This window comes from Musa acuminata, chromosome BXJ2-2 (assembly GCF_036884655.1).
Source record: "Musa acuminata AAA Group cultivar baxijiao chromosome BXJ2-2, Cavendish_Baxijiao_AAA, whole genome shotgun sequence".
Taxonomy (NCBI): Eukaryota; Viridiplantae; Streptophyta; class Magnoliopsida; order Zingiberales; family Musaceae; genus Musa; species Musa acuminata.
Window position 1 is genome coordinate 27,893,456 of NC_088339.1, and position 21,750 is coordinate 27,915,205.

General features: G+C 38.8%; 5 protein-coding genes and 1 non-coding gene across 9 annotated transcripts; 2 read left to right on the forward strand and 4 right to left on the reverse strand.

Moving 5' to 3' along the window:
- Window positions 1-130: 130 nt before the first annotated feature.
- LOC135605782 (GDSL esterase/lipase At5g03810-like) lies at window positions 131-2,332 on the reverse strand. Its single transcript, XM_065096244.1, has 5 exons — window positions 1,430-2,332; window positions 1,218-1,348; window positions 910-1,143; window positions 476-734; window positions 131-391 (listed from the first exon to the last, which is right to left on the reverse strand). The coding sequence occupies exons 1-5, from the start codon at window positions 1,662-1,664 to the stop codon at window positions 198-200; spliced, it is 1,053 nt and encodes a 350-aa protein (XP_064952316.1). The 5' UTR covers window positions 1,665-2,332; the 3' UTR covers window positions 131-197.
- Window positions 2,333-2,477: 145 nt separating this feature from the next.
- On the reverse strand, window positions 2,478-8,274 carry LOC135605784 (peptidyl-prolyl cis-trans isomerase FKBP16-4, chloroplastic-like). The gene is made up of 10 exons (XM_065096246.1): window positions 8,134-8,274; window positions 7,906-8,055; window positions 6,910-6,965; window positions 6,760-6,815; window positions 5,856-5,913; window positions 4,595-4,669; window positions 4,245-4,334; window positions 3,200-3,277; window positions 2,881-2,921; window positions 2,478-2,796 (listed from the first exon to the last, which is right to left on the reverse strand). The coding sequence occupies exons 1-10, from the start codon at window positions 8,186-8,188 to the stop codon at window positions 2,769-2,771; spliced, it is 687 nt and encodes a 228-aa protein (XP_064952318.1). The 5' UTR covers window positions 8,189-8,274; the 3' UTR covers window positions 2,478-2,768.
- A 451-nt stretch (window positions 8,275-8,725) lies between these two features.
- LOC135605783 (small heat shock protein, chloroplastic-like) lies at window positions 8,726-9,756 on the reverse strand. Its single transcript, XM_065096245.1, has 2 exons — window positions 9,371-9,756; window positions 8,726-9,272 (listed from the first exon to the last, which is right to left on the reverse strand). The coding sequence occupies exons 1-2, from the start codon at window positions 9,642-9,644 to the stop codon at window positions 8,839-8,841; spliced, it is 708 nt and encodes a 235-aa protein (XP_064952317.1). The 5' UTR covers window positions 9,645-9,756; the 3' UTR covers window positions 8,726-8,838.
- Window positions 9,757-10,195: 439 nt separating this feature from the next.
- On the forward strand, window positions 10,196-16,298 carry LOC135605788 (glycine-rich RNA-binding protein RZ1C-like). Of its 4 annotated transcripts, none has more exons than XM_065096253.1 (3): window positions 10,196-10,292; window positions 10,438-10,574; window positions 14,322-16,298. In XM_065096253.1, the coding sequence occupies exons 2-3, from the start codon at window positions 10,464-10,466 to the stop codon at window positions 15,168-15,170; spliced, it is 960 nt and encodes a 319-aa protein (XP_064952325.1). In that variant the 5' UTR covers window positions 10,196-10,292; window positions 10,438-10,463; the 3' UTR covers window positions 15,171-16,298. The 4 variants fall into 4 exon arrangements, with proteins under 4 accessions (XP_064952325.1, XP_064952326.1, XP_064952327.1 ...); XM_065096254.1 differs by having other exon boundaries at window positions 10,262-10,324; XM_065096255.1 differs by having other exon boundaries at window positions 10,275-10,297.
- A 135-nt stretch (window positions 16,299-16,433) lies between these two features.
- Window positions 16,434-21,691, forward strand: LOC135604838 (uncharacterized). Its single transcript, XM_065094493.1, has 6 exons — window positions 16,434-17,003; window positions 17,111-17,177; window positions 21,010-21,069; window positions 21,202-21,346; window positions 21,446-21,563; window positions 21,638-21,691. The coding sequence occupies exons 3-6, from the start codon at window positions 21,018-21,020 to the stop codon at window positions 21,689-21,691; spliced, it is 369 nt and encodes a 122-aa protein (XP_064950565.1). The 5' UTR covers window positions 16,434-17,003; window positions 17,111-17,177; window positions 21,010-21,017.
- TRNAN-GUU (transfer RNA asparagine (anticodon GUU)) lies at window positions 18,770-18,843 on the reverse strand. Its single transcript has one exon. It is a non-coding gene; the product is annotated as a tRNA-Asn (tRNA).
- Window positions 21,692-21,750: the final 59 nt, after the last annotated feature.

A 21,750-nucleotide genomic window follows, 5' to 3' on the forward strand; every position in this document is an offset into this window, starting at 1 on the left:
TGTGATGATGGTGATTCATCGTACACCCCACCGTCATCTTGTTGCACCTTCAACGTCTGAGAAATTGGACAATGTGGTCGTCTGCTTCTTTCTTTATTTTTAGGCGGAGAGAGAGAGAGAGAGGAGTCACTTCCGAAGAGAAATTTATGATCATGATGTGAAAGCAAAGATAGATAGCCAGATTACACAGCAGTATATTAGAAGATGAGATCAATGCCTTGGATGATAAGAGCGTCGGCCAACACGCTGTTCGCCGCCTCCGAGGGATGGAAGCTGTCCCAGAACACGTACCCCGTGGCGTTGCCGCATGTCCCCGGGGACGCTGCATTGCACAGCAGCGACGTCTCGATCGTCCCCGTCCCGCAGCACGCCCTCCGTGCTTCCAAGAAACCTTTGCCATCCACAACTTTACAGGTCATTCGCCTTCATGCGCCCAAGAAACTACCATGCAATGGGCGGAGGAGGAGATGCGTACCACCGTCTGCGGGGTTGCGGATCAGCTTCAGCAGAGGGCCGTAGACGTCGAAGACGACCAGCTTCAGGTCGGCGTGGTTCCTTTTGAGGGCCCGAGCTGCTGCGTCGAGTTTCTCGTTGAAGGCCACCGCATCGTCGTTGAGCCGCGCCACGCAGGCATCGCCGTCGCCGCCGCCGAACAGCGTGATGGCCGCCGGAAGACAGCCGATGGGTGGCAGCGACGTGACCCCGATCCGTCTTGCTCCCATGTCGTGCAGCTCCTGATCCATGGAGGAGTTCATCGTGAATGCTGGTAACCAGAGATCAAAACAATAACAGGAACTACCGGCTTTCTTTGCATAAGAAGGTGATCTCCGATAGTTTGCATGAAAAGACGGAAGCACAAGGAGTAGATGTGGCTACGTGAATGCTTTCATCTTAACATCAAGAAGAGACCTGAACAAAGGTGGTAAAAGACTGCAGCAGCAAGCCGGAGAACTGATCCGGGCTATAAATCGCACGGAGCAAGGGATTGATGTAGTAGTTCTGAAGGAAGTCGCTGCTTCCGGCGCTCAGCACGTAGATGGAATCCGCGAACAGCGCCGTCGCGGTCGCCTTTCCCGCGATGCTCTTCACCTTCGCCTGGTACTGCTCGAAGTATCGCAGCTGCCGTGTCAGAGAGACTGCTTGCTGCCAAAAAGACACGGCCATCGCCTAATCATTCCGGCCTCTGCAACATGACAAGGATTCAGGAAGCCACTCACATAGAGACTTGCTGTAGCATCCAAGTATCCAGAAGACGCAGAGGCGAAGTTGGCACCGTTCAAGAGGTTGTTTCCTGTAGCCTCCTTGCTGAGATAGGCCGGTGGGTGTGACGTGAATCCAAGGACCTCGACTGCAGATTGTGTATGTAAAGTTCACAGAAAGACTTGCAGTAATGAAAAGAAAGAATGGAGAGGAAGAGTCGGATGCATACCAACAAAGTCGGTGACAAGCTTGCCATTGCAAAACCTTCCGGTTGGTGAGTGGTGGGGAAAGTCTCTGCCGTAGGGGGGGAAGTCGGCCTTGACGAGAGTGAGGAGGTGGTTGTTGTTGCCGACGTCGACGGTCGAGTCGCCGAAGATGATGACACCAGGGACCAGCCCCTGCCCTTCTGACACCCCCACCAGCCCGACTAACACTTGAACAGCAGCTACCAGAATCGGAACCATGGCTGCACTGCACTTGTTCTTCTCTTCTTCCTCGCCAAGCGCCGGTGGTGGCGCGGAGATGACGGGGGGCGATGAGGAGGTGGAAAAGTTAGAGATGAGTGGGGCACTTAAGAAGTGGAGTGTGAGGAGTATACCTGGGGATGGCACTCGTAAAAAGCAAAAGTGGGCTTTGGTGTCTTCAACAGGTCAGTGATTGAGGCGGCCACCAACCGCTCCTCCATTTCCTCTTTCCCTCGAAGCTGTATGCTGATTTCAAATGACAAAAGATAATAGTGGCTGAAGCATAACCTCATCTGAGAGAGTGATTCCGTTGTCATCCTTTTGATTGTTAATGCTAAAGATATGAGCTCCTGCTTTCATCATCAGGCTTCACAGTTTTCGAGTCTCTGCAACACTTCTGATGTGAACTACTCACTCCATTCTAATCATTTCAGATATTGTTCAGATGGTATATGAAGAGTACAGATGAGTATATCAATGAGGTAATACATCAACCTTTCTTTCAAGTTTCTGCTACACTTTTGTTATGAACTACTCACACTTTATGCTTCGCATACTAATCATTTCGGATGGTATATGAAGAATACAGATGAGCATATAGATGAGGTGATACATCAACAATTTACTCAGTTCTAAGTTGAGTTTGAAGGTACCGGTAAGGTTACTGCAGGAATCAGCCTCTGATCTCATATTGCATGATCTTGTCCCAGAGTGTGCATCAAGCTAACCTTCTAAGACAGTCCAAAATTGCACACCATGGTAAAGCCCCACATGAAATCATTAATACCACCAAAAGTATCAAACTTCACAATATACTGTGTATAAGGATGCCCATGATTCTATTTCCTTGAAATCAAAATGCCCAAATTGCACCATCGAAAACACAGGTTGATGAAAGTGATAATTATGAGTTATGGGCATAGCAGAACCTCATGCATCATATGAGGAGAGCCACATATCCACATAAAGAAGGATCAGAGAGACCAAATAAAAGTTGCAAACCAGCGGAGATCTGAACCTTCTTCGATAAAACGGAAACAAAAGAGGAAATTGGCGTAGCTTGAAATTGAAAGACCCAACAACCAACAATGGGGGCATGCACTTTCAGCCTTCAATAAGCTTCGCACCCGACCTGTGCAACCATTAAATTGTGAGGCTACAGGCAGAAAGGAAACATGGCAAGAAGGATGAAACGGCTGTTTGCGACTGCACATACCCAAATGGACTTTGCTTGATAGCCAGAAGTTCAACATCCAACTGCGAATGTTATGATAAGAAAGTCAAAAAGGTGACTGAATCATTCTAAGAATGATTAAAGAAACACTGGTATGCCTTCACCTTACCAATTAGAGATATGATTGTGTAAATATGTCCAGGGAACTTGCTATTAGTTTTGCCTTCAAGTTTCATATCGAAAATCATTTCCTAGAACTTTATGTGATTTATATCATTCTTAAGGATTTATTTTTTTGGACATATCACAAGGAAAGAATAGATAATTAGCTTGATGGCTTCAAATGGGATTTTCTGCTAACCTCAATTGTCGCATTTGGAGGGATCTCTTGGACTCCTTTACTTCCATAAGCCAGCTCAGGAGGAACTATCAACAATCTCTGAAGTTTATGTAACCATTAGTTAGTAAATGAACCAAAAGCACTCAGAAACCATTTCGAGTATACTGATTGAACAGAATCAATTACCAAAGGCTGTCAATTTTCTTAAACTCCAGAAGCTTGATCATAAATTGCTTTCCAAAGGAAAGGAGATTAGGTCCAAAAATATGTTTAATTAAACATCTGTTTGGTTGAGTCTACTAGTCTACAATCTTTGTTTCCCCATTGTCTACCCTTTTTTTTTGTCATCATTGAGGACATTATCAATTTCTCAAACTGAAATGAAGACATGACCCAAAGTTCCAAGAATATAGATTGTACGAGAATAAGAGTTACCATCTAACAAAAAAAAAAAAAAAGAGGGCCTCCTATGTATATAACCAGAAACCGATAAAAAAATGCACAGAAGCAGAGCTTAAAGTTACAAACTTCCAAGTCAAGATAAACAAATTCATGAGAACGATTATCATGCACCCAAATATCAAGCAAGACTAAACCAACTGAACTATTACATTAGCTGATTAGTCAAACAGTTTGCTTTTGTATTATATATGATATTGATAAATGAATTATTATTTTAAGGCCAATGGTGGTTTTAGTCACTCATAGCAGTAATTTTTAGGACACCATATAGGGAAAGAAATAAACAACCTCACTATATTTAGTGGTAAGGTATGGTTTAGTCAGATAGCATATATTGTCCCTCCCTAAAACCTGCATTGGTACGAACCTGGGCACATGTAAAATGAGAAAACTATTGAGTTCTCAAGCTTATCTAAAATTAACTCCATGCGGATCACTTCTGATAAAATGGAATGCAATTATTCAAGGATCCAGAAGATACACATTCTACAATCTTGTAAGGTAAAAACTATATGGTTGTCCATATTCCAGCAAAAAGGTATAAGTGCACAGAAATCATTTTGAACGAGTAAGATAATTAAATTAAACAACAGGAAATACAGACCTGGCCTCCCACTCTCATTCCTTCGACCCCCAAATCTAAACCTTTCAGGACAGCTCCTCTCTCAGATTGACCAACATCAAAAGCATAGGGCTGCAATTAGTGATGCTTTAGTCATTCATCACTACATAAAATTGTAGGTAAACTAATCAGATGCAAATATTTGTAGTAGCATAAAATTTCCTATAGGTTTTGTCACTTCCAACTCAAACTACCGAAAAAAAAAGCATAGAAGAACTAAAAAAAAGCATCATATTTATTGTGTTTTGTCACAATACACAGATACGGATGGCAGTTACTATAATGTATCAATTGTCAAAGAACTAAAAGCATAGAAGAGTTGCAAAGAGTACCGTTCCACCAGTGACACCAAGCCCTTGCCTACTCGTCATAAATGTTATGCCCTTCCATTTGGCGACATAATGTAACTGCAGTGAGAAATTTAACTTTCATTCATCTTGTAAAAAACTAAAAGCATGCAGCATAAAAGGAAATCGGAAGGACGAGATGAAGAAATAAAGTGTGAATCTTTTATTTCTAGTCTAAATAGCATCATATAAGCAGGTTGGATATCTGAAATTTAGAAGGCTGACATGAACAAAATGATGTGAACTGATTGAATGAGCAATAAATTACATGCAATGTTTTATATAGATTCGAAACTTCCAAGAGATAAATAGAAGCTTCAGTAGTTCATTTAGGCCACTTTGCTAAGAAAGTGAATCACATATGGCCCTTAACATGTGTGCAGATCCCATACTTTAAATAGATATTAAATAACATCCATATTAGATGCTGCGAAACAGTAGAATGGCATGATGCTTCAAGGCTCTCAAGACAGAAACCTAGTTAGAAGTAATGCACGGGGACTGTATAGAAAGAGCTCAAGAGCAACTATCATCTAAAAGGTGTGTTAAAGCAAGCTATATTATCCTTATTAAAAGATTAACCTCAACAAACTTGCATGTTCCAACCATATAAACTATTTGAATATTGACAAGACATATATTAAGAGAAAACTTTTAAGTCTAGTTCCACAGATTTATTAAAAGATAATGTCAATACACAATTACTGGATATGCTTGACAATCAAGCTTCTATTCTGACATAGTACAGCTCAATAATGTACAGCTCAATACACAATTACGCATGTCTTGATTTGCTGACAACTTCCCTTTAGAATATATGATTAAACATGTATACCACGAGAATAAGAACAAGGTTTTCTTCCACAGATCTATTAAAATAGAATGTCAATATTCAATTACTGGATATGCTCGACAATTAAGCTTCTATTCTAACTGACAAGGTACAGCTCAATAATATAAGATATGCAAGTCTTGATTTGTTGACAACTTCTCTTTAGAATATACTATTACCACTCAAATAAGAACAAGGAATGATCAATATACATAAACAGCTATTTGTTTGCTATTAATTTCTGTTATTAACTACACATATGTTGATATACCAGACTCTCATCAATAGCATCCTCCAAGACAAAAAATCTCTTATTGTCACCATGGTTACTGACTTATTCAAATATCATAATCTTTATTTCTAATTGGCAAAAGATAATTAGTTCACAGAAAATGCTTGGGACAACAATCATACAGTGACTCGTGATCCTTTCACAGCTTTAGGTCCACCTCCAACCTTTATATCATAGTACCTAGTAAGCGGTAATAAGATCAGGAAAATTGGAAACAGTTCACATGGCAAAATATGTATATTCTGAACTTACAAAAAGAGGAAACTGCAAACAAAATTAAACAAGATTGTGACAAATATGCAAAAGGATAGTAATAGTTTGATGTCTTGAAATAATAAAAAATTTCCATATATGTGATCATATGCAAAAGAGATATATTGCCAACCCATACTATGATCCATGAGCTCAAAGCTACTAAAGCAAATTCAACATGCTTTAGTAGCTTAAAGCCAAGTTGTCCTGTGGAATAATGATTAACCATTTATAGTTCCCTTCATTCCGAATCAAATTGCAGTATAAGTCAATTTTATGATAATTGTCTTTCTTTTTAATATATAATGTATCATGGTTGCTGGGTCTCAGATCACTTGTCCCGTCAAAACAGTGATACAGTTTTTTACATCCCAATTCATAGTACTGCTGTTGGCACCCCAGATGTTATTATCACAATCTTGATCCAATTCATCAAAACTAATGATTCACCTCCTTAATATTTAGTTTTATAAAGTAAACTAACTACGACAAATAAAATCCATCACCATTCAAGAAAAGCTCAAAACAATGAAAGAACTAGACAATAGAAAATACACATGCGAATGAGGCGAGTAAATACGGAAGAACTCATTTTAGTCAAAAGATGTGTAAACACACATATGAAATATAATATAATCCACTTTCAATAATGAATACCAAGATGAAAAGAAAAGGCATTATTTCTTCTAAATTACAGTCTTAAACTGACTACAGATCTACAATTGTTTATGAGAACGATAAGGCTATAACATAAGTTGAATGGCTGTTACTAACTTGAGGCCATTTGGTAGAGTAGTATATTCGGTCTCAGGAACCTTTGCCGATCTAAGCTGTAGAGGAATGAGAGATAAAAAACTCTAACAGAAAATTTCAATACGGTCTCCTTGTTGACAAAAAAAAAGCAATGAACTAAGGTTTTCTTACAGCTCTCCTGCTGGAGGATACAGATTCAGCATCACCACAAAAATTGAGTCCGGAAGCTGAAATAACGTAAGACCAAGATTAGTTAATTATCACACAGAAGAGAAAAATGAAGATGGGTGTGCATGATACATTATCTCTACATTAAAACTTGAGACACTAAAAACTAATTTGATATCAGTATTGAGGTAAAACCAATTGGGACTTTACGGCTTTGTTGGTGTAGTAGTATTGAGGTAAAACCACCATGTCTCTACCACAATCAATTCTGTATCTCTAAATCTAAGCGACAACAAATTCAGATGCCAACGTCCTATGATGATAACATCACTTCTATAGCCAAATGTTCAGTGTTCTAATCTATGCAATAGATTCAGAAATCTCCCTGGAAAGCAATCATGGTCTGAATTATCATGCATCTATAATTTTAATTTCAGATCATCCCACAAAAGTATCTACTACTACGTTATAACAAGAAATAATAACCATTCAAGATTATGCAATTTAAACCGTCTTTTATATTTCTCAGATTGTGAATTAATAATTTTGAATTAACGATTCCTCCAAGACAATCATCTTCTAGGTTTAACATGCATAAGCTACGGATCCCTTGACCATATATAACACTTCAAAATTATCTATTCGATGGCATATCCTACATACAGTAACACTGGTATTCTGTTTCCTTTTCGTAGGCTTTAGATTCTTCCCCTAGTTAATAACACTTTCAGATTCATCCAAACAGTTTATCTGATCACATATTGAGCTTTTCATTCAAAAGGTATGGGAAATTGTCAAGTTCCAGTCTTCAAGAAACTCGAGCACTATAGCAAAAGCGAAAAACCCAAATTTGGATCAAAATAACCTGTTTCTTGCGGTGGCATATATCCAGGAGCAAAATTTCAGACCCTAACTATTCCCATCGAAGTACATAAACATGCCAATCTTCACGATCTCCCATTTCACACAAGGAGGGAGCGATCAAGAACTTGTGCTCACCAGAAGCGAGGAGAAAGCCCAAGAACCACCTCCTCCCGTCGGGAGAGACAGCACTGGTTTCTTCCGGCCGCGCAGGCGAATCCCTCGAGCAGCGGCACGTAAAGGAGACGAACGGCCGCCTCTTGGGAAACCTCCTCGCAGCGAATCTCACTGTAACGGACGCATAAACCACCAAAAGATCGAGAAATGAGATAGAGAGAGAGAGAGGGGGAGAGAGCGGAGCCCTACCGGTGTCCAGAGAGGGACTCGTAGGGAGGAGGAGGAGGTGGAGGGAGAGCTCCATCGCTTGGAGCGAAAGAGTGGTGAGGAGTTCGCGGTTGGAAAATAGGAGCAAAGGATTTTTTTATTTTCCATTTTATTTATTTTTTAATATCTGGAAAATAGAGGTTGACATAAATCTTTGACTTCGATGTTGACTTCCTCATTTATTGATCAACACAAAGTCTACAGCAAGCCAATAATTTATTTTCTGAAATACTATAAGGATTATATTCCCTTCATTTAAAGACATATTCTAATTGATCTCCATCTTATCTTCTTGCTTTGCAAAATTACATCTTCTCATTATTTTAATTAAATTTTTAATTTATTTTAAAATCATTTCTTAGACAAATACACCCCTTAAATTTGAAGTGCATTTCAAACTATGTGTGACAATATATAAATTATAAAACATTAATTAAGTCATATAAAAACAATATTTTTTAATTTTAAAAAATATTGTATACAATAAATTAGTAAGTAGGAATTTTTAATATTAAAAATAAAATAAAATCTCCGACACAAATCACATGCCTAAGTATCATTGTGCAGCACAGTGTTAGTGGCGTAATAATATATTACCAGAGCAGAGAAACTGCATACACAGGATTAAGAGTGGAAATTAACATGACAGCCTTGTAGGAGCTTAACATCTGCAAAGCTTCCATGGCGTCACTGGATCTCAACGTCGATGACCTTGCGATCCGTCTTCGTCTTGGGGATGACGACCAGCAGCACCCCGTTCTTGAGCTCAGCCTTCACCTTCTCCTTGTCACAGTTGTCGGGGAGAAGGAACCAGGAGTCGTAGGAGCTGGAGCTCCAACCTCTCCACTTGGACTCCTCCCCCGCCGCCGTTGGCTCCTGCTCCTTGTGCTCCCCCTTGATCACCAGTACGTCGTCCTCCACCGACACCTTCACCTCTTCCTTCGACAGCCCCGGCACGTCGAACCTCATCGTGATCTCGTTGTCCTCCTCCTTTATCTCCCACGGCGGCCTCATCTCCCCCGTGCTGCTCCCGGGGAAGGACATCGCGTCCTCGAACAGCCGGTCCATCGTGTCCAGCATCATCTTCATTGTCCTCACGGGCGACATAGCATCAACCAAACCTTCGGTGTTCCAGAAACAGATTGCAGATATAGTGACCGTGAAGTTGTCTCCTTAATTCGAAGGATACAAACAGGCAGTCATCAAGCAAACTACTTACCAAAAGGCGAGACGTCGAAGCCCGACCGGCGACGCCGCTGCTCTATGGCGGCGCCGTTCCCGGCTTTAGCGTCCTTGTTGACGTGCACGTCGATGGAGGAGGAGGTCTCCTTGCTCTGCGGCGCCGCGGAGGCCGATACCGAGAGCCGGCGACGGCAAGAAGGCGATGGAAATGCTACTGTCGAAGGCTGGCGCTGCTTCCGGCGCAAGGTGTGCCCGGAAAGCAGAGGAGAAGGGCGTAGGACAAGGCCTGGTAAGGTAGACGCTGAGGCCATGGCAATCGGATAACAAAGAAGAGAAACGACTGTGAACCGCTTGCTGTGGAGGATCGAATGCAGAGATCGGTGCTTTATACAGAGGAATCGGAAGGGAGAGAGAGATCGGGAAGCGTCGGAGAAGGATGGGAACGTTCCGGAGTCGGCTAATATGTGGAAGTACAAGACACGTGGACGCTCGGGCGACCACCTTCTCGCGCCGTCAAGAAAACTCCAGTGTGTTCTGTGCGCGTCGGGTTCGTACGAACCGTTGGATAACGATCAAGAATCCAAATTCTATCTCAAATTCTACTAATTTTTTTAATCCTATTTATATGTATTAGTGGCAATGTCAATAATAATACATAAAATATGCAATTATTTCATTCTATCGGGACTCAAACTCGATGTCGAGGCGGTTCAATCCGAACAGGACTCGATCCGAATTCGAAGTGGTTGGTTCTCAACGTGACTCGACCAGAACTCCGAGCGGTTCAATAAGGGCAAGACCAGGACGCGAAATCCACTTATAAACCGGCCTAATTATGTATCATCTTAAGATTAAATTCATACCGCGAGGCATTCTACCGAAAATTCGTCGTTCTATATAAGCTTACGCCGCTCTCGCTCTGGCTTTTAGGGTTTCGGCCGTCGCTCCGCCTGTTCTCGGTAGGGTATTGGCTTCTTCCTCGTGGATCCCTGTGCGTCGAGTGGGGGATCGTTACATTTTGGATTTCTGTTGTTATGATTGTTTTCTAGGTTCTTTTTGAACGATATTTTTTTTATTTTTCGAATTTGTTGTTTATTTTTGTAGATTCTTTGGAGGGAACAGAAGCAGAGATGTCTGCGAAGGAAGAAAACCGGATCTTTGTCGGAGGCTTATCGTGGGACACAACAGAGAGGCGGCTGGAGGCCGAGTTTAGTCGCTTCGGAAAGGTTATCGAGACTCAAGTATGGACCGCTCCCTCATCCTCCAATGTTTTCGGCAATTCGATTAGGTTTTTCTTGTGATACATCTGTTGCTTCATCTGTTTGGTGCCTCTGACTGATATCAGAAAAAATGATTGACACTATAAAATATTCTTTATGATTTTGTGATTAACACTGCAAACTGTGATATATTTTTATTTTTTCGTAAAATTGTTACAAACTAAGCTGCCTTTGGTCTGAATCTTCATATCTTTAAGATGGTTCATAGGTTTCTTTTTGTTTAGTAGCTGAAGAAAGACACTTTGATGCTTTATTTGGCATTTAATTTCATTATGAAGTTTTTGAACTTCAATACAATCTTTAAGGATATTACCGTTCTCCATGCAACAAGCGGTACCTAAGTAAATAAAATAGATGTCCTCTATTATCTGTGCGAACATAACATGGCAGTGCTGATGTTCTATCAGTGTGTCTATTTTGTGAGACTGTATATTTTGTACCAATTTATTGTATTATTATCTTTGTCCTTCTCATTGACTCCATACTTTCTTCTTATGTATCACGGTGAGACCTCCTTCGTTTCTTGGCTTTGTGTGAGTATCAATCTCCGTTCCACTCTTTTGTGTATGTGAGGAGGAGACGTGTTATATGTGTTCTTCAAGCTGGTAAGCATAAAAGAAGGTTTGCTTTTTATCTGGCTATATCAGTGAGCAGATATAGACACCTCTACTAGTTTGGTCTTTTTGGAGGATAATGCCATCCGCTGCTGTCATTTTGCCATTGTTATGAGCTTAGTGCTGGTTGATGCCATTGCATGTCACTGATAAGTTGCTTCTTTGAGGTTTGAGCCTTGAGATCTTCATATGGAGCAGTCAATCTTCAGTAGGCTGGAAGAGATAAGTTGGGTTGAATTGCTTGTTTTGGCTTTTGACATTGACAGATAGATACTCTTCACTAATATTACATCTATGTCGTACCCTGATGGCTTGCCCATTTGAGACAGGTATATAAGGTAATTCACCTTGCATGCCCGTGGTGGTGATGTAAGGCTTGTTTATTGTTTGATGAGATGCTTGTTGGCCAAGACACTGTCTGAAATGCAGTATATGTAATCAAACGTTTGCTAGGTTCTTTCAGTTTCAGCTATATTTGTGGATTAATATCAGCACCATGCAGCATTTTGAGGAAAGATTAGGCTGCTTGGTTTAATGTTCTCTGCTCTGCATTGCATATCAATGAAAAATTTTAGTTTTGTGTAAGTCTTGTTTAGTACAATTAGGCGCTTAAGTGAAACTTGGAATTGAGAGGGAGTGGATTTTTTGGATAATTGATTTATCTATTATTATGCACCGAAAGGGATAAAGGATGCATAATGTGAAGGTTCAGGTGCATGCTTGACCATTTCTTCAGATGGCTGGCCTCTCTCAGTACATTGTGAGAAACTCGGCAGTCTCTGATCTTTCAGCTGAGGATTTTTAGAAAATTCCATGATGCCTGTTAAATTGCTTAAGCGATGAATGGTTTCTTGGCGGCACTGAGTGATGGCCTTAACATTCCATGTGTATTCATAAGCACAATGTGCACCAGGGTGTTTGATCTTTGTCATAATAAATGTTGCAGACTTGGCACATTGATGGTTGATAAACATGCGCATCGATTGCAACTATAACTTGCATCACTTCTTTCTCTGATGTATATCTCTCTCTTTCTCTTTAATGTTCTTGTTAAAAAAATTTCCTGTTAGTATTTCTGGGACTAGGGCACAACTTTTCTCAATGTATGCCACTAAATATGAACAATTATTGACACTCTAAAGGCATTTTACAATTTGCTAAAGTAAAACTTAGGCAAGTGAGACACTGGCCTTGTTATTTGAAAGGCAAATTGGCAGTAGAAAATGATTTTGGTGACAATTTGAGATCATGGAACTGAGTAAAACTCCACTGGTTGTGGGAAGATTAATGGTTAAATGTATCCTTGCTGATTTAGTTTTGGATGGTATTTGGTGAAATGTTGTTTACGGGATTGTATTTGAGTTAGAAGAGGAAGAGGAACAAATGGAACAGATGGTTGTGTTATACAAACTGTCAGATAGATACTGTATTTTTTGTTTGATGGTAAAAGTTGCTTCAAAATTGATCACAGGGTCAGTCACATCTGAATTATGGTGTCTTCTGTAGTCTTTTGAGAGATCTGAATGTACCTCTGGAGCTGCTCAACTATTCATGCTGCAGAATGTGATTCTCTACATATTGTTTGCACTAGATTGCTGCAGTTGTTTTTTCCTAAGCAACAGATCCTTTATCATGGATTGGGATTTGGATGTGGAGCAGTTGTTAGAATTACTCAGTTGAGATGTTTGAGCCTGTTTGTTATGGCTGCTGTTTCTGAAGTTAGTTTCATTCAGCAAAGGTCGTGTTAAGGTTTGAAAGAAGGTGTTACAAGAATTGAACCTTTTTATCCCATTAAGTGTTAAACTCATTGTAACAATAACATATCACCTGAGTTGATGCTTGCTGTGTTTGCAATATCAATTCACCAATGATTGCCTGAATGGTTCTCTAGGACGTTTGTTTCACACCTGTTATTGTTTGGTCGAATTTTGCTTGTTACATGGCCACTTGCTTGGATATAAGATGAAGATTTTGCTATTTTCTGGATATTCGTGAATGTCAGATGTATATATTAGGTAGGAAAAGACACTGCACGGATTGCTTTAGTCATAGTAGATTGTGGCCTATACAGAGATCACAGTGAGATGTCTGAATGAGTCACATGCATGTTCGCATAACCGGTACATCCTGTTACTCTCAGGTAAGCGATATCATCATTTTTTTGTCTCCTTGGTCGCTTTTCTTTGGCATGTTTAATTTGTTAATACTGCAGCTTCTTATGTCTAATTTAGTGCTACAAATATTTTTACAAAGATACTAATCTTCAAAATTTGATCCTCTTGTTTCATGATTAAAGATACAAGAGTTCTTTTGTACGTCTTTTTTTATCTTTTTATTAACAATATTCACTGGTTCCTGTATATTCATTTTAAAACTGTACAATTAGTTGTTAAAATGTTTCTGCTGCATTAAACATTTTTCATGTTTTGTGGTCATCATTCATGCAAGTTGAGTATAGGATCAGCATTTTTGCCACATAACAGCTATAAACATTTTTTTATAATACCTCCCAACCAAATTCTACACAATGGGATTTCATATTGCAATTCCAGTGGGTAAATCTGTTGAATATGACATCACCTTGCTTTTTTTTTTATGTCCTCTGCCTTTATATATTGAAAAGTTTTCTTATGATATAGTACAAATATGCCATATTTTTTGTGCCAAGAGTAGTTTTCTGCTGAAATATTTTCTTTGACATTTTCTTTTATAGTTTATTTGTCAATTGTGACTTTTTGATTTAAAAATACTTAGGGACATAATAATTTGCTCGGACTGAATTCTTTGAATGATATTAAAATAATAGGGAATGCAGTAACAAATATTATTTCTATTCAGCTATTGATTATCCCTAGGTATAACATGTAATTTCTTTAGGCATTTATACACAATAGTTGATTTTTTAGTTATTTTGTTTCTGGCCTTCATTTGTATAGAAAGAACAAAAATTTATCCACTAAGGGTAGCCTTGATATAATTCCTTTTCCATGTTATTGTCATCATCTTATCTCTGTGTCTGTCTCTGTCTGAAGGATGATGGTGCACCTACTTCATTTTGTTTTCTTTCAGTTCTTAGCAGTCTTTTTATGTGTAGGTCATGCTGGAGAGAGATACTGGTCGTCCTCGCGGGTTTGGGTTTGTGACATTCTCTGATCCACGTGCAGTTGAGGTTTCCATCAGCGAGATGCATGAGCGTGAGCTTGACGGACGTGTCATTTCAGTGAATAAGGCTCAACCTAAGATAAGCACAGATGACTCTACCTATGGCTACAATGGTGGAGGATACACACCAGGAAGCAAAGGAGGTTATCATGGTAATGATGGTCCACCACCCGCAGGGCGCTCTGATGAATGCTTCAAGTGTGGACGACTTGGACACTGGGCACGTGAATGCCCTTCAGCTGGGGGAAGTAGTGGCGGTCGATTCCCTTCTCGTTCCAAGTTTGGTGGAGGTGGTGGCCGAGGGGATCGATTTGGTGGACCAGATCGCTTGAGTGACCGATATGTGGATGACCGTTATGATGGAGACCGATATGGGGACCGTGATCATATTGACAGCAGGGACAGTCGATATAGTGGTGGTCGTGATCGATTTGACAATGATCGTGACCGATATGCCAATGATCGGTATGGGCCTCCTGTGGATCGTTTTTCTGGTGATAGATATGGAGGGCGCCCTGATCGGTACCCACAGAATGGATACAGCCGGGAAAGAAGCTATGAGAAGGATGTACCTCGTGGTGGTGGTGGCTATGACAGAGATGGAGGGTCAAGAGGTGGTGGTGGCTATGAGAGGGATGGACCTTGTGGTGGCGGCAGTGATAGATACGGGAGTGGTGGGCCTGCACGTTATGATGGTGGTGGAAGTTTCAGGAACAGGCCTGGGCCTTATGATCGGCCAAATAGAGGCAGACGTCCATCATCCTTTGATGTTCGCTACTGATGCTTGTGTTGTTAGCAGTCAAAACTGTATTTGTTTTCCCGAACCTTATGCTCTGGTATTTTAGGATAGCTCATGGTAACAATGCAGTGATTCTGTTAAGACTCTGGGATTGAAAATCTATGCTGTCCATTTGCTGTGAAATCCTCTGAATCGATCACTTAGCTTTATGAGACTGAGCCTTTACGCAAGTGGCCTGCTCATATTGGAATCTTAACTTTATGAAGGATTGTGCTTTATCTGAACTGCCGGTGGCCCACAGTTTGATATGATTATATCTGGTTGATCTTATAAGTCAGTGCAGGCTGTTATTACATGTTGGTTTTGGCTCATGATCAAGTTGTGTTTGTTATTGTGCTTACTATTGAGAAACCTGTCACAATATTTTACTGATAGCAGTATCTTTAAGTGCTGATCCTCTTTGTCTTCTGTGAAGCTGTGAAAATTTATAGCCCTGCTGATTTCTGCACTATAACACCATTGACAAATGAGTTCTGATCAGGTCATATTTTCTGTGCCTGTGATACAATTTGAGGCAGTTGCTTCCTGGTTGATGAGCTATCGGATCATATGGTGGGCCACTTTTATTTGCTGTAAGATTGATGGAAGATCCTTTTTTGTATGGATTCAAGTCGTTTGATTTTGACAGCACTTTTGATATACGTATGAATTTCGTTTCTGATTCCCGGCCATCAGAGCTCTGCAGTTGCCAAATAATAATCCCCACTCTGTTCTCAATCCCTTAAATTGGTTCTTTGGGCCGGATAATTTAAGCTGACTCCCAGTCTCATGCTCTATTACCTGGTTGAAGGTGGAGTCTTAAGTTCCACTTTGTTGCTGATATAGTGCAATTAGAAAGTTGTTGGTGCATGAAGGCTGGAACGAGAGTTGGTCGTTCACTTTAATAGTCGCAAATGCTTTTCAGAATTGATGTTATTGATAGCAGTGTGCTCGCCAGATGATATATGTGGTACAAGGGGCTATTTATCATATTAGTTATAGGGTATGGTTGTCATACTAACTTGATCAAATGTTAGATAGTTGTATTGAATTGTTATGTTTGCAAAGAATTCATTTGTATAATTTACCAATTTTCTCGAGCTATAATTGTTCTTTTACCTCTTACCATTAGTCGAGTATATTTTGTCATTATCTTAATCGTTTTGTTTTATCGAAGTTGATGCTTCGTTCTTAGTTTGTGTGATGCTTTGTTCTTAGTTTGTGTAGCTGACTCATTCTCCTGTTTGGGTGCTTCGAACATGTCTTCTACGGAAAGTTGTCTGACAGAGTACTTGAATTCAGTGAAGCAAGCTACTTGTGGCAGTCCCCAAGAAATATGGCAAACTTCGAGCAGTGATAATTATTCCAATACAACAAGGACTCGGTTTACAATTCGACAAACTTAAGGATTTAATTGGAATAGGGTTTAATTTGTAGGAATTAAAATGTCAATTATACCCATTGAAGGAAATAAGAGAAGCAACGAAAACTATGTAAGCAGCTAAAAAGGACGCCTTTGTTCCTCGGCTCCGCTCTCCAGCGTTGCCGTTCGCCGCCGAAGCATTGCCAGCTCTTCCGCACCCTCCCTCAAGGTTGAACCCCTCTTCTCCATTTCTCTTTTTCCTCCATCGATTTTGTCTTCCGGCCGTCGTCTCCCAATTCCCCAAAGGTTGGCTAGTTCAATTTTTTTTGTCCCCACTTAGATGGCAGTTGATTGTCTCTCTATTTGATCCATTCTAAAGGTGGATAATTGAAGTGATTGGGACGCTATATGAAAACGATAAGTACCAGTTGCAACTCGATTTCCCGGAGCAATATCCCCAAGAAGCTCCCCAAGTAAGGGAATTTTGGGATTGTTTTTGGTAGAATTATCTTCTTCTTTTTCTCTTCTTTATGTAAATTTAGGTCGATCGGATTGTGATCTATTGTTGGGTTTTGTTCAGGTCATATATCTGCATCCTGTGCTTCGGTCATCCGCACGTCTATAGCAACGGGCACACAGATGTTTAGGTAACTCTCATTTGCTTGAGTCGAAAATGAGTAGAGATTTTATATGATGGTTCGAATCAGAAATTATTGCTTTCATATGTTGTTCTTTGGTGGATATTTGCTGCCTTCCCTTATTTTAATCTTTGGACTATCGATTAGAGAAGAATCATAATTCAAATAACTACAAACAAGGCTGTATATTTTCTGTGTCAAAGCATATTTGATCTCTATGTCAGTGTTAGCTCATCATATTAATTAGAAGTTCTGTTTGTATCTGTGATGATGCATCTTTAACATGCTGATGTTTGTATCCTATTACACTGCACTCTCAAGCTGCTGTTATTTCTCAAATCCCTTTCATAATATCTCACACCATTACAAGTTTGACAAGCTGAACTGCGAAAATGTGACATGTAATGATTGTCCACACTGGCTGCTGCCATCTCATGCCTCTGGATGCATGCATACATAGGAACATATGACATGGGCATGTTACATAGTGGCCCAGAAAGAACAGGGCAGATGTGTCATGTCAATCCTCAGTAGATTACTGTCAGATTATTGTGTCTTTCAATTGTTATACCCTTTACCTGTTAAATTTGAACAATATCCTACTTAGCCTGACTACACATAGTCTATCTTAGTTTTGATTTTCTTATAGAAAAATAACAGTAAACCCATAAAATCTTAGCTATTGGGAAGTCCACTCTATGAATTAAAATATTTATGTATATAAAATAAGTTTTTATATGTCTAGATGGATTAAACCTAAGCCAAATAATAAAGTATTAAAATCTATGTAGGTAAAAAAAAAAAAAAAAACACTTATTTGTCTACATGGCTAAAAATAAGTCAAATAATAAAATCATTATTTGTCTTTGCCAACATGCATAAAAATCTTTCCATGTAAAGAAAAAAGTATTTGTATGGCTAAATGTTTATCTTTGATTACATAGATTAAACTCTTGACATGTCATTTTTTTTATATATGTCTACATGGATTAATAAAGTCTTTGTTTGTCTTGGATTACATGCATTAAAATCTTTATAAGTAAAAAAAAAATCTTTATATGTAATAAGTTAAATAATAGTCTTTATTTCACTTTGGATACATGTCTAAATGTTTATCTTCTTCTACATCGATTAAAATCTTTTTATGTCAAATAGAAAGCCACTATATGTCTAAATGGATTAAAATAAGTCATGTTTGTTTGTCTTTGGCTATATGGATTAAAATTTTTGTATGTTTACATGTATTAAAAATAAGTCAATAATAATATATTTGTGTATTAAAATTGAATATTAATAAAGTCTTTGTTTGTCTTGGATTACATGCATTAAAATCTTTATAAGTAAAAAAAAAATCTTTATATGTAATAAGTTAAATAATAGTCTTTATTTCACTTTGGATACATGTCTAAATGTTTATCTTCTTCTACATCGATTAAAATCTTTTTATGTCAAATAGAAAGCCACTATATGTCTAAATGGATTAAAATAAGTCATGTTTGTTTGTCTTTGGCTATATGGATTAAAATTTTTGTATGTTTACATGTATTAAAAATAAGTCAATAATAATATATTTGTGTATTAAAATTGAATATAAATTAATTCGCTAGAAGGAGGGCTTGAACCTCCGACCTTGTGGTTAACAGCCACACGCTCTAACCAACTGAGCTATTCCAGCTTGTGAATAATTTAGTAACATATATAATGAAATACTAAAACCATTAAATTGTGAGATAAAATGAATAATCCTTTAAGAAGTTATGTATGATTATTACTGTTACGATAAGGCAATCAAAGTAGTCGAAGAACAAAAAGAACAAGTATTAAGTTGATTGCCATGCAAGTGGATGCGACAAACCTATTATGGGTGGATTTGTAGGAAGCTTAGACTAGGGGAGAGAAGAAACTGAAGATGAGATTTGGAAGCCGTCCTCATTTGTGGTGATAGATACCAAACGTAGATTACATTTCGTTATGTTCTATGCATACGCATATGATAAGATTCGCTGTCGAGTTGGAAAAAGGTGTGATAAGAGAAGACAGTTTGTTTTCTTCTATATATACATATAGCCTTCTTTTTCCTTTTTTTTTAATGCTTCATTAGTTTTTTTCTTAACAAAAAATAAAAAAAAGATGAAAATGAGATTTGATTCGAGATTTTGTCATCGAGACTCAGAATTCTTATCAACTAAGCAAGTTGATATATCTAAAAATTTATCGAATAAGATTTTAAATCAAAATTCTTGGTTGATATATTTAAAAAAATTTATCGAATAAGATTTCAAATCGATGATTACTATAACATGGATAATGTTTTTAAATATTTTAAATATTTATTTATTTATTACTAATAGTAGATTTTAAATAACCAAAATAAAGAAAAGTAGTTGGCTTTAGATTATGGACAAATGATGTTGGAATTAAAAGACAAAGAAGAACACATGTCCTTTAAACCACATATGCCAAGAATATTAGGAAAATTGGATGCTCGGTCGATGATGGAAGTCATATTCTACTTTTGTTTTTGTTTTTATATTTTTCTTTGTGTTTGTTGATTTGGTTAAAAAACATGAAACAGCTCTTTATGCAATAAAATTAACTTCTTCATGATGTGGATCATGAGAATTCATACTAGGAATAAGATTATGTAAGTATCGATTAGGATTTGAGTTTCGAGTCAACCCTAAAATGGATCGAGTTTGAGTCGACATAGAAACCCTAACAGATCTATTCGATCGGGTCGGGTTCGACCCGAGTCAAACGGATGTCGAAAAAGAAAGGGATGGTTTGAACTCAAGAATCTGCCATCATCATCAATTCATGGTGTTTTGATTGGCTTTGCATTCGTTTGATGATTGGTAATGGTTATAAGTTGCCACCCATGAAGGCAGTTGCCACAGTGATTGCCGTACTGTAGAGAGAGAGAGAGAGAGAGAGAGAGAGAGCAGTTGTTTCAGTCACCGCACTCCTGTCTTCCTTTCTTCTTCACTCCTCACCGGTGATGCATCTCCTCATTTTCTTCCATTACTATGTGAATTACCTTTTTTTCCCCCCATTTAGAAGAAATTATGAGTTCTTTCCTTTCTGATATCCATGTCTCCTAAGACACAAGTACTTCTTTCATTCTTTTTGTCACGTCATGAAGAACTCAACAAGACATGGGGTGATGGATTGTTATGGGTAGAGAAGACATCTTGTTTTCTTTGCAATGTAATGGTCAAAAGACTTGTATTGGGTGTCTGACTGAGAATTCAGTCCACTCCTACTAATTGACCAAAGATGTTTAGTTTCTTGAGGAAGAAGAGAAGGGTATCCTCATAAGGTTCTACAAACTGCTTCTCACAGAAAAAGAGTCACTGATTTGATCTCTAATCGAAACATTCATCTATTTTATAGGGTTCTAAATAATTATGTACAAATAGCATCTTTTTTTTTTTTACATCATTATAAAGTAATTTTTTATTATATCATCCCTCCAAATTCTCGTGCAAATTCTAGTTGGAAATAGATTGTTCTTTTATTTATGTATCTCACCCTCACATCATTATTTTCAGCACAATTTAGTAGGCTGATAACTTTTAAGAACAACAAACAGAGACATTTCTCTGTGGTCCTACAGATTTCACATACGTTGAAGACACTTCTCATGCTTCACAATCTTCGTTGTGAGGGCCCAATGTATTAGGACACAGTAATGAAGCATACATACATCACGTGTTTGATGCACACAGATGCTGATTTGATGAGCCAAATCGAACATGCAATTCCTGTGACAATTGTATAGCTTTCAGACAGCAGTCATGTAATCTTTCAGGTGCAAAGCTAATAAAAGATCTCTTTGTAGTGAAGCATATGGAACTCAAATCAGATGGTTTTGTTGGAGTGGTTCTTTCTATGGAAGGAGGTAAGTTCTAATTGTAATACATGCACTAAGATTGCATGATAAGATAGATTTTAGACATCATATATATTTATGTGTGAAGATATCTTACCTGTTCTTGCATCACTAAGAAGCTTGCCATTGCTCCAAGTGTAGGTGGAGCTCAACAGAACAAGCAGCAGTTAGAACAGCAATCTGATAAAGGTGGATGCTCTCTCCTCCAGCATCGATATCTCGACGAGTTTGACGGGATCTACGACCGGCCGCTGGCGTGCTTCGGCTGCGGCATAGGATGGGCCTGGTGATGATCCTCTTGTTGTCTGAACTTTTCATGGGATTACCATCTGTTTTGGCTCTGTTCTTTGATCATTCTGTGCTTGGTGTTTCTTCACCTTGCCAGTTTCATCTTGGGCTTTGGCTTCCCTCTGCTCTGGTACATTGCTACTGCTCTTTACTTTGGGAAGTACCACCTCAAGGATCCAAGGGAAAGAGCAGGGCTTGCAGCATCTGCAATTGCAGTAAGTGAGATTAAAGCATCTGAATTCTAGTGTTCTAGCTTCACACGGTTACTGACCTTGTCAATGCTTTGCAGGCTTTGATTTGTTCTGTTGCAGCATTGATCACATTGGTGGCTGTACATCTGTAGCTTCTCTTAACATAGTTATAGTTGCACCTTGTCTTTTAGGCAAAATAATATTATGTGCC

Bases quoted from the DNA above. Each gene is read 5' to 3' on its own strand.
- LOC135605783 (XM_065096245.1), bottom strand. From the start codon at position 9,644: ATGGCCTCAGCGTCTACCTTACCAGGCCTTGTCCTACGCCCTTCTCCT. The intron at 9,273-9,370 runs GTAAGTAGTTTG...GGAACACCGAAG, and splicing joins CTTCGACGTCTCGCCTTTTG to GTTTGGTTGATGCTATGTCG.
- LOC135605784 (XM_065096246.1), bottom strand. From the start codon at position 8,188: ATGGAGCTCTCCCTCCACCTCCTCCTCCTCCCTACGAGTCCCTCTCTG. The intron at 4,670-5,855 runs GTATGATTGTTG...TTCTCACTGCAG, and splicing joins TGAAAGGATCACGAGTCACT to TTACATTATGTCGCCAAATG. The intron at 4,335-4,594 runs GTACTCTTTGCA...CACTAATTGCAG, and splicing joins TTGGTGTCACTGGTGGAACG to CCCTATGCTTTTGATGTTGG.
- LOC135604838 (XM_065094493.1), top strand. From the start codon at position 21,018: ATGGAACTCAAATCAGATGGTTTTGTTGGAGTGGTTCTTTCTATGGAA. The intron at 21,347-21,445 runs GTGATGATCCTC...TCACCTTGCCAG, and splicing joins TGCGGCATAGGATGGGCCTG to TTTCATCTTGGGCTTTGGCT. The intron at 21,564-21,637 runs GTAAGTGAGATT...AATGCTTTGCAG, and splicing joins TTGCAGCATCTGCAATTGCA to GCTTTGATTTGTTCTGTTGC.
- LOC135605788 (XM_065096253.1), top strand. From the start codon at position 10,464: ATGTCTGCGAAGGAAGAAAACCGGATCTTTGTCGGAGGCTTATCGTGG. The intron at 10,575-14,321 runs GTATGGACCGCT...TTTTATGTGTAG, and splicing joins GAAAGGTTATCGAGACTCAA to GTCATGCTGGAGAGAGATAC.
- LOC135605782 (XM_065096244.1), bottom strand. From the start codon at position 1,664: ATGGTTCCGATTCTGGTAGCTGCTGTTCAAGTGTTAGTCGGGCTGGTG. The intron at 735-909 runs GTCTCTTCTTGA...TCCATGGATCAG, and splicing joins CTTTTACCACCTTTGTTCAG to GAGCTGCACGACATGGGAGC. The intron at 392-475 runs GTACGCATCTCC...TGGATGGCAAAG, and splicing joins CCGCAACCCCGCAGACGGTG to GTTTCTTGGAAGCACGGAGG.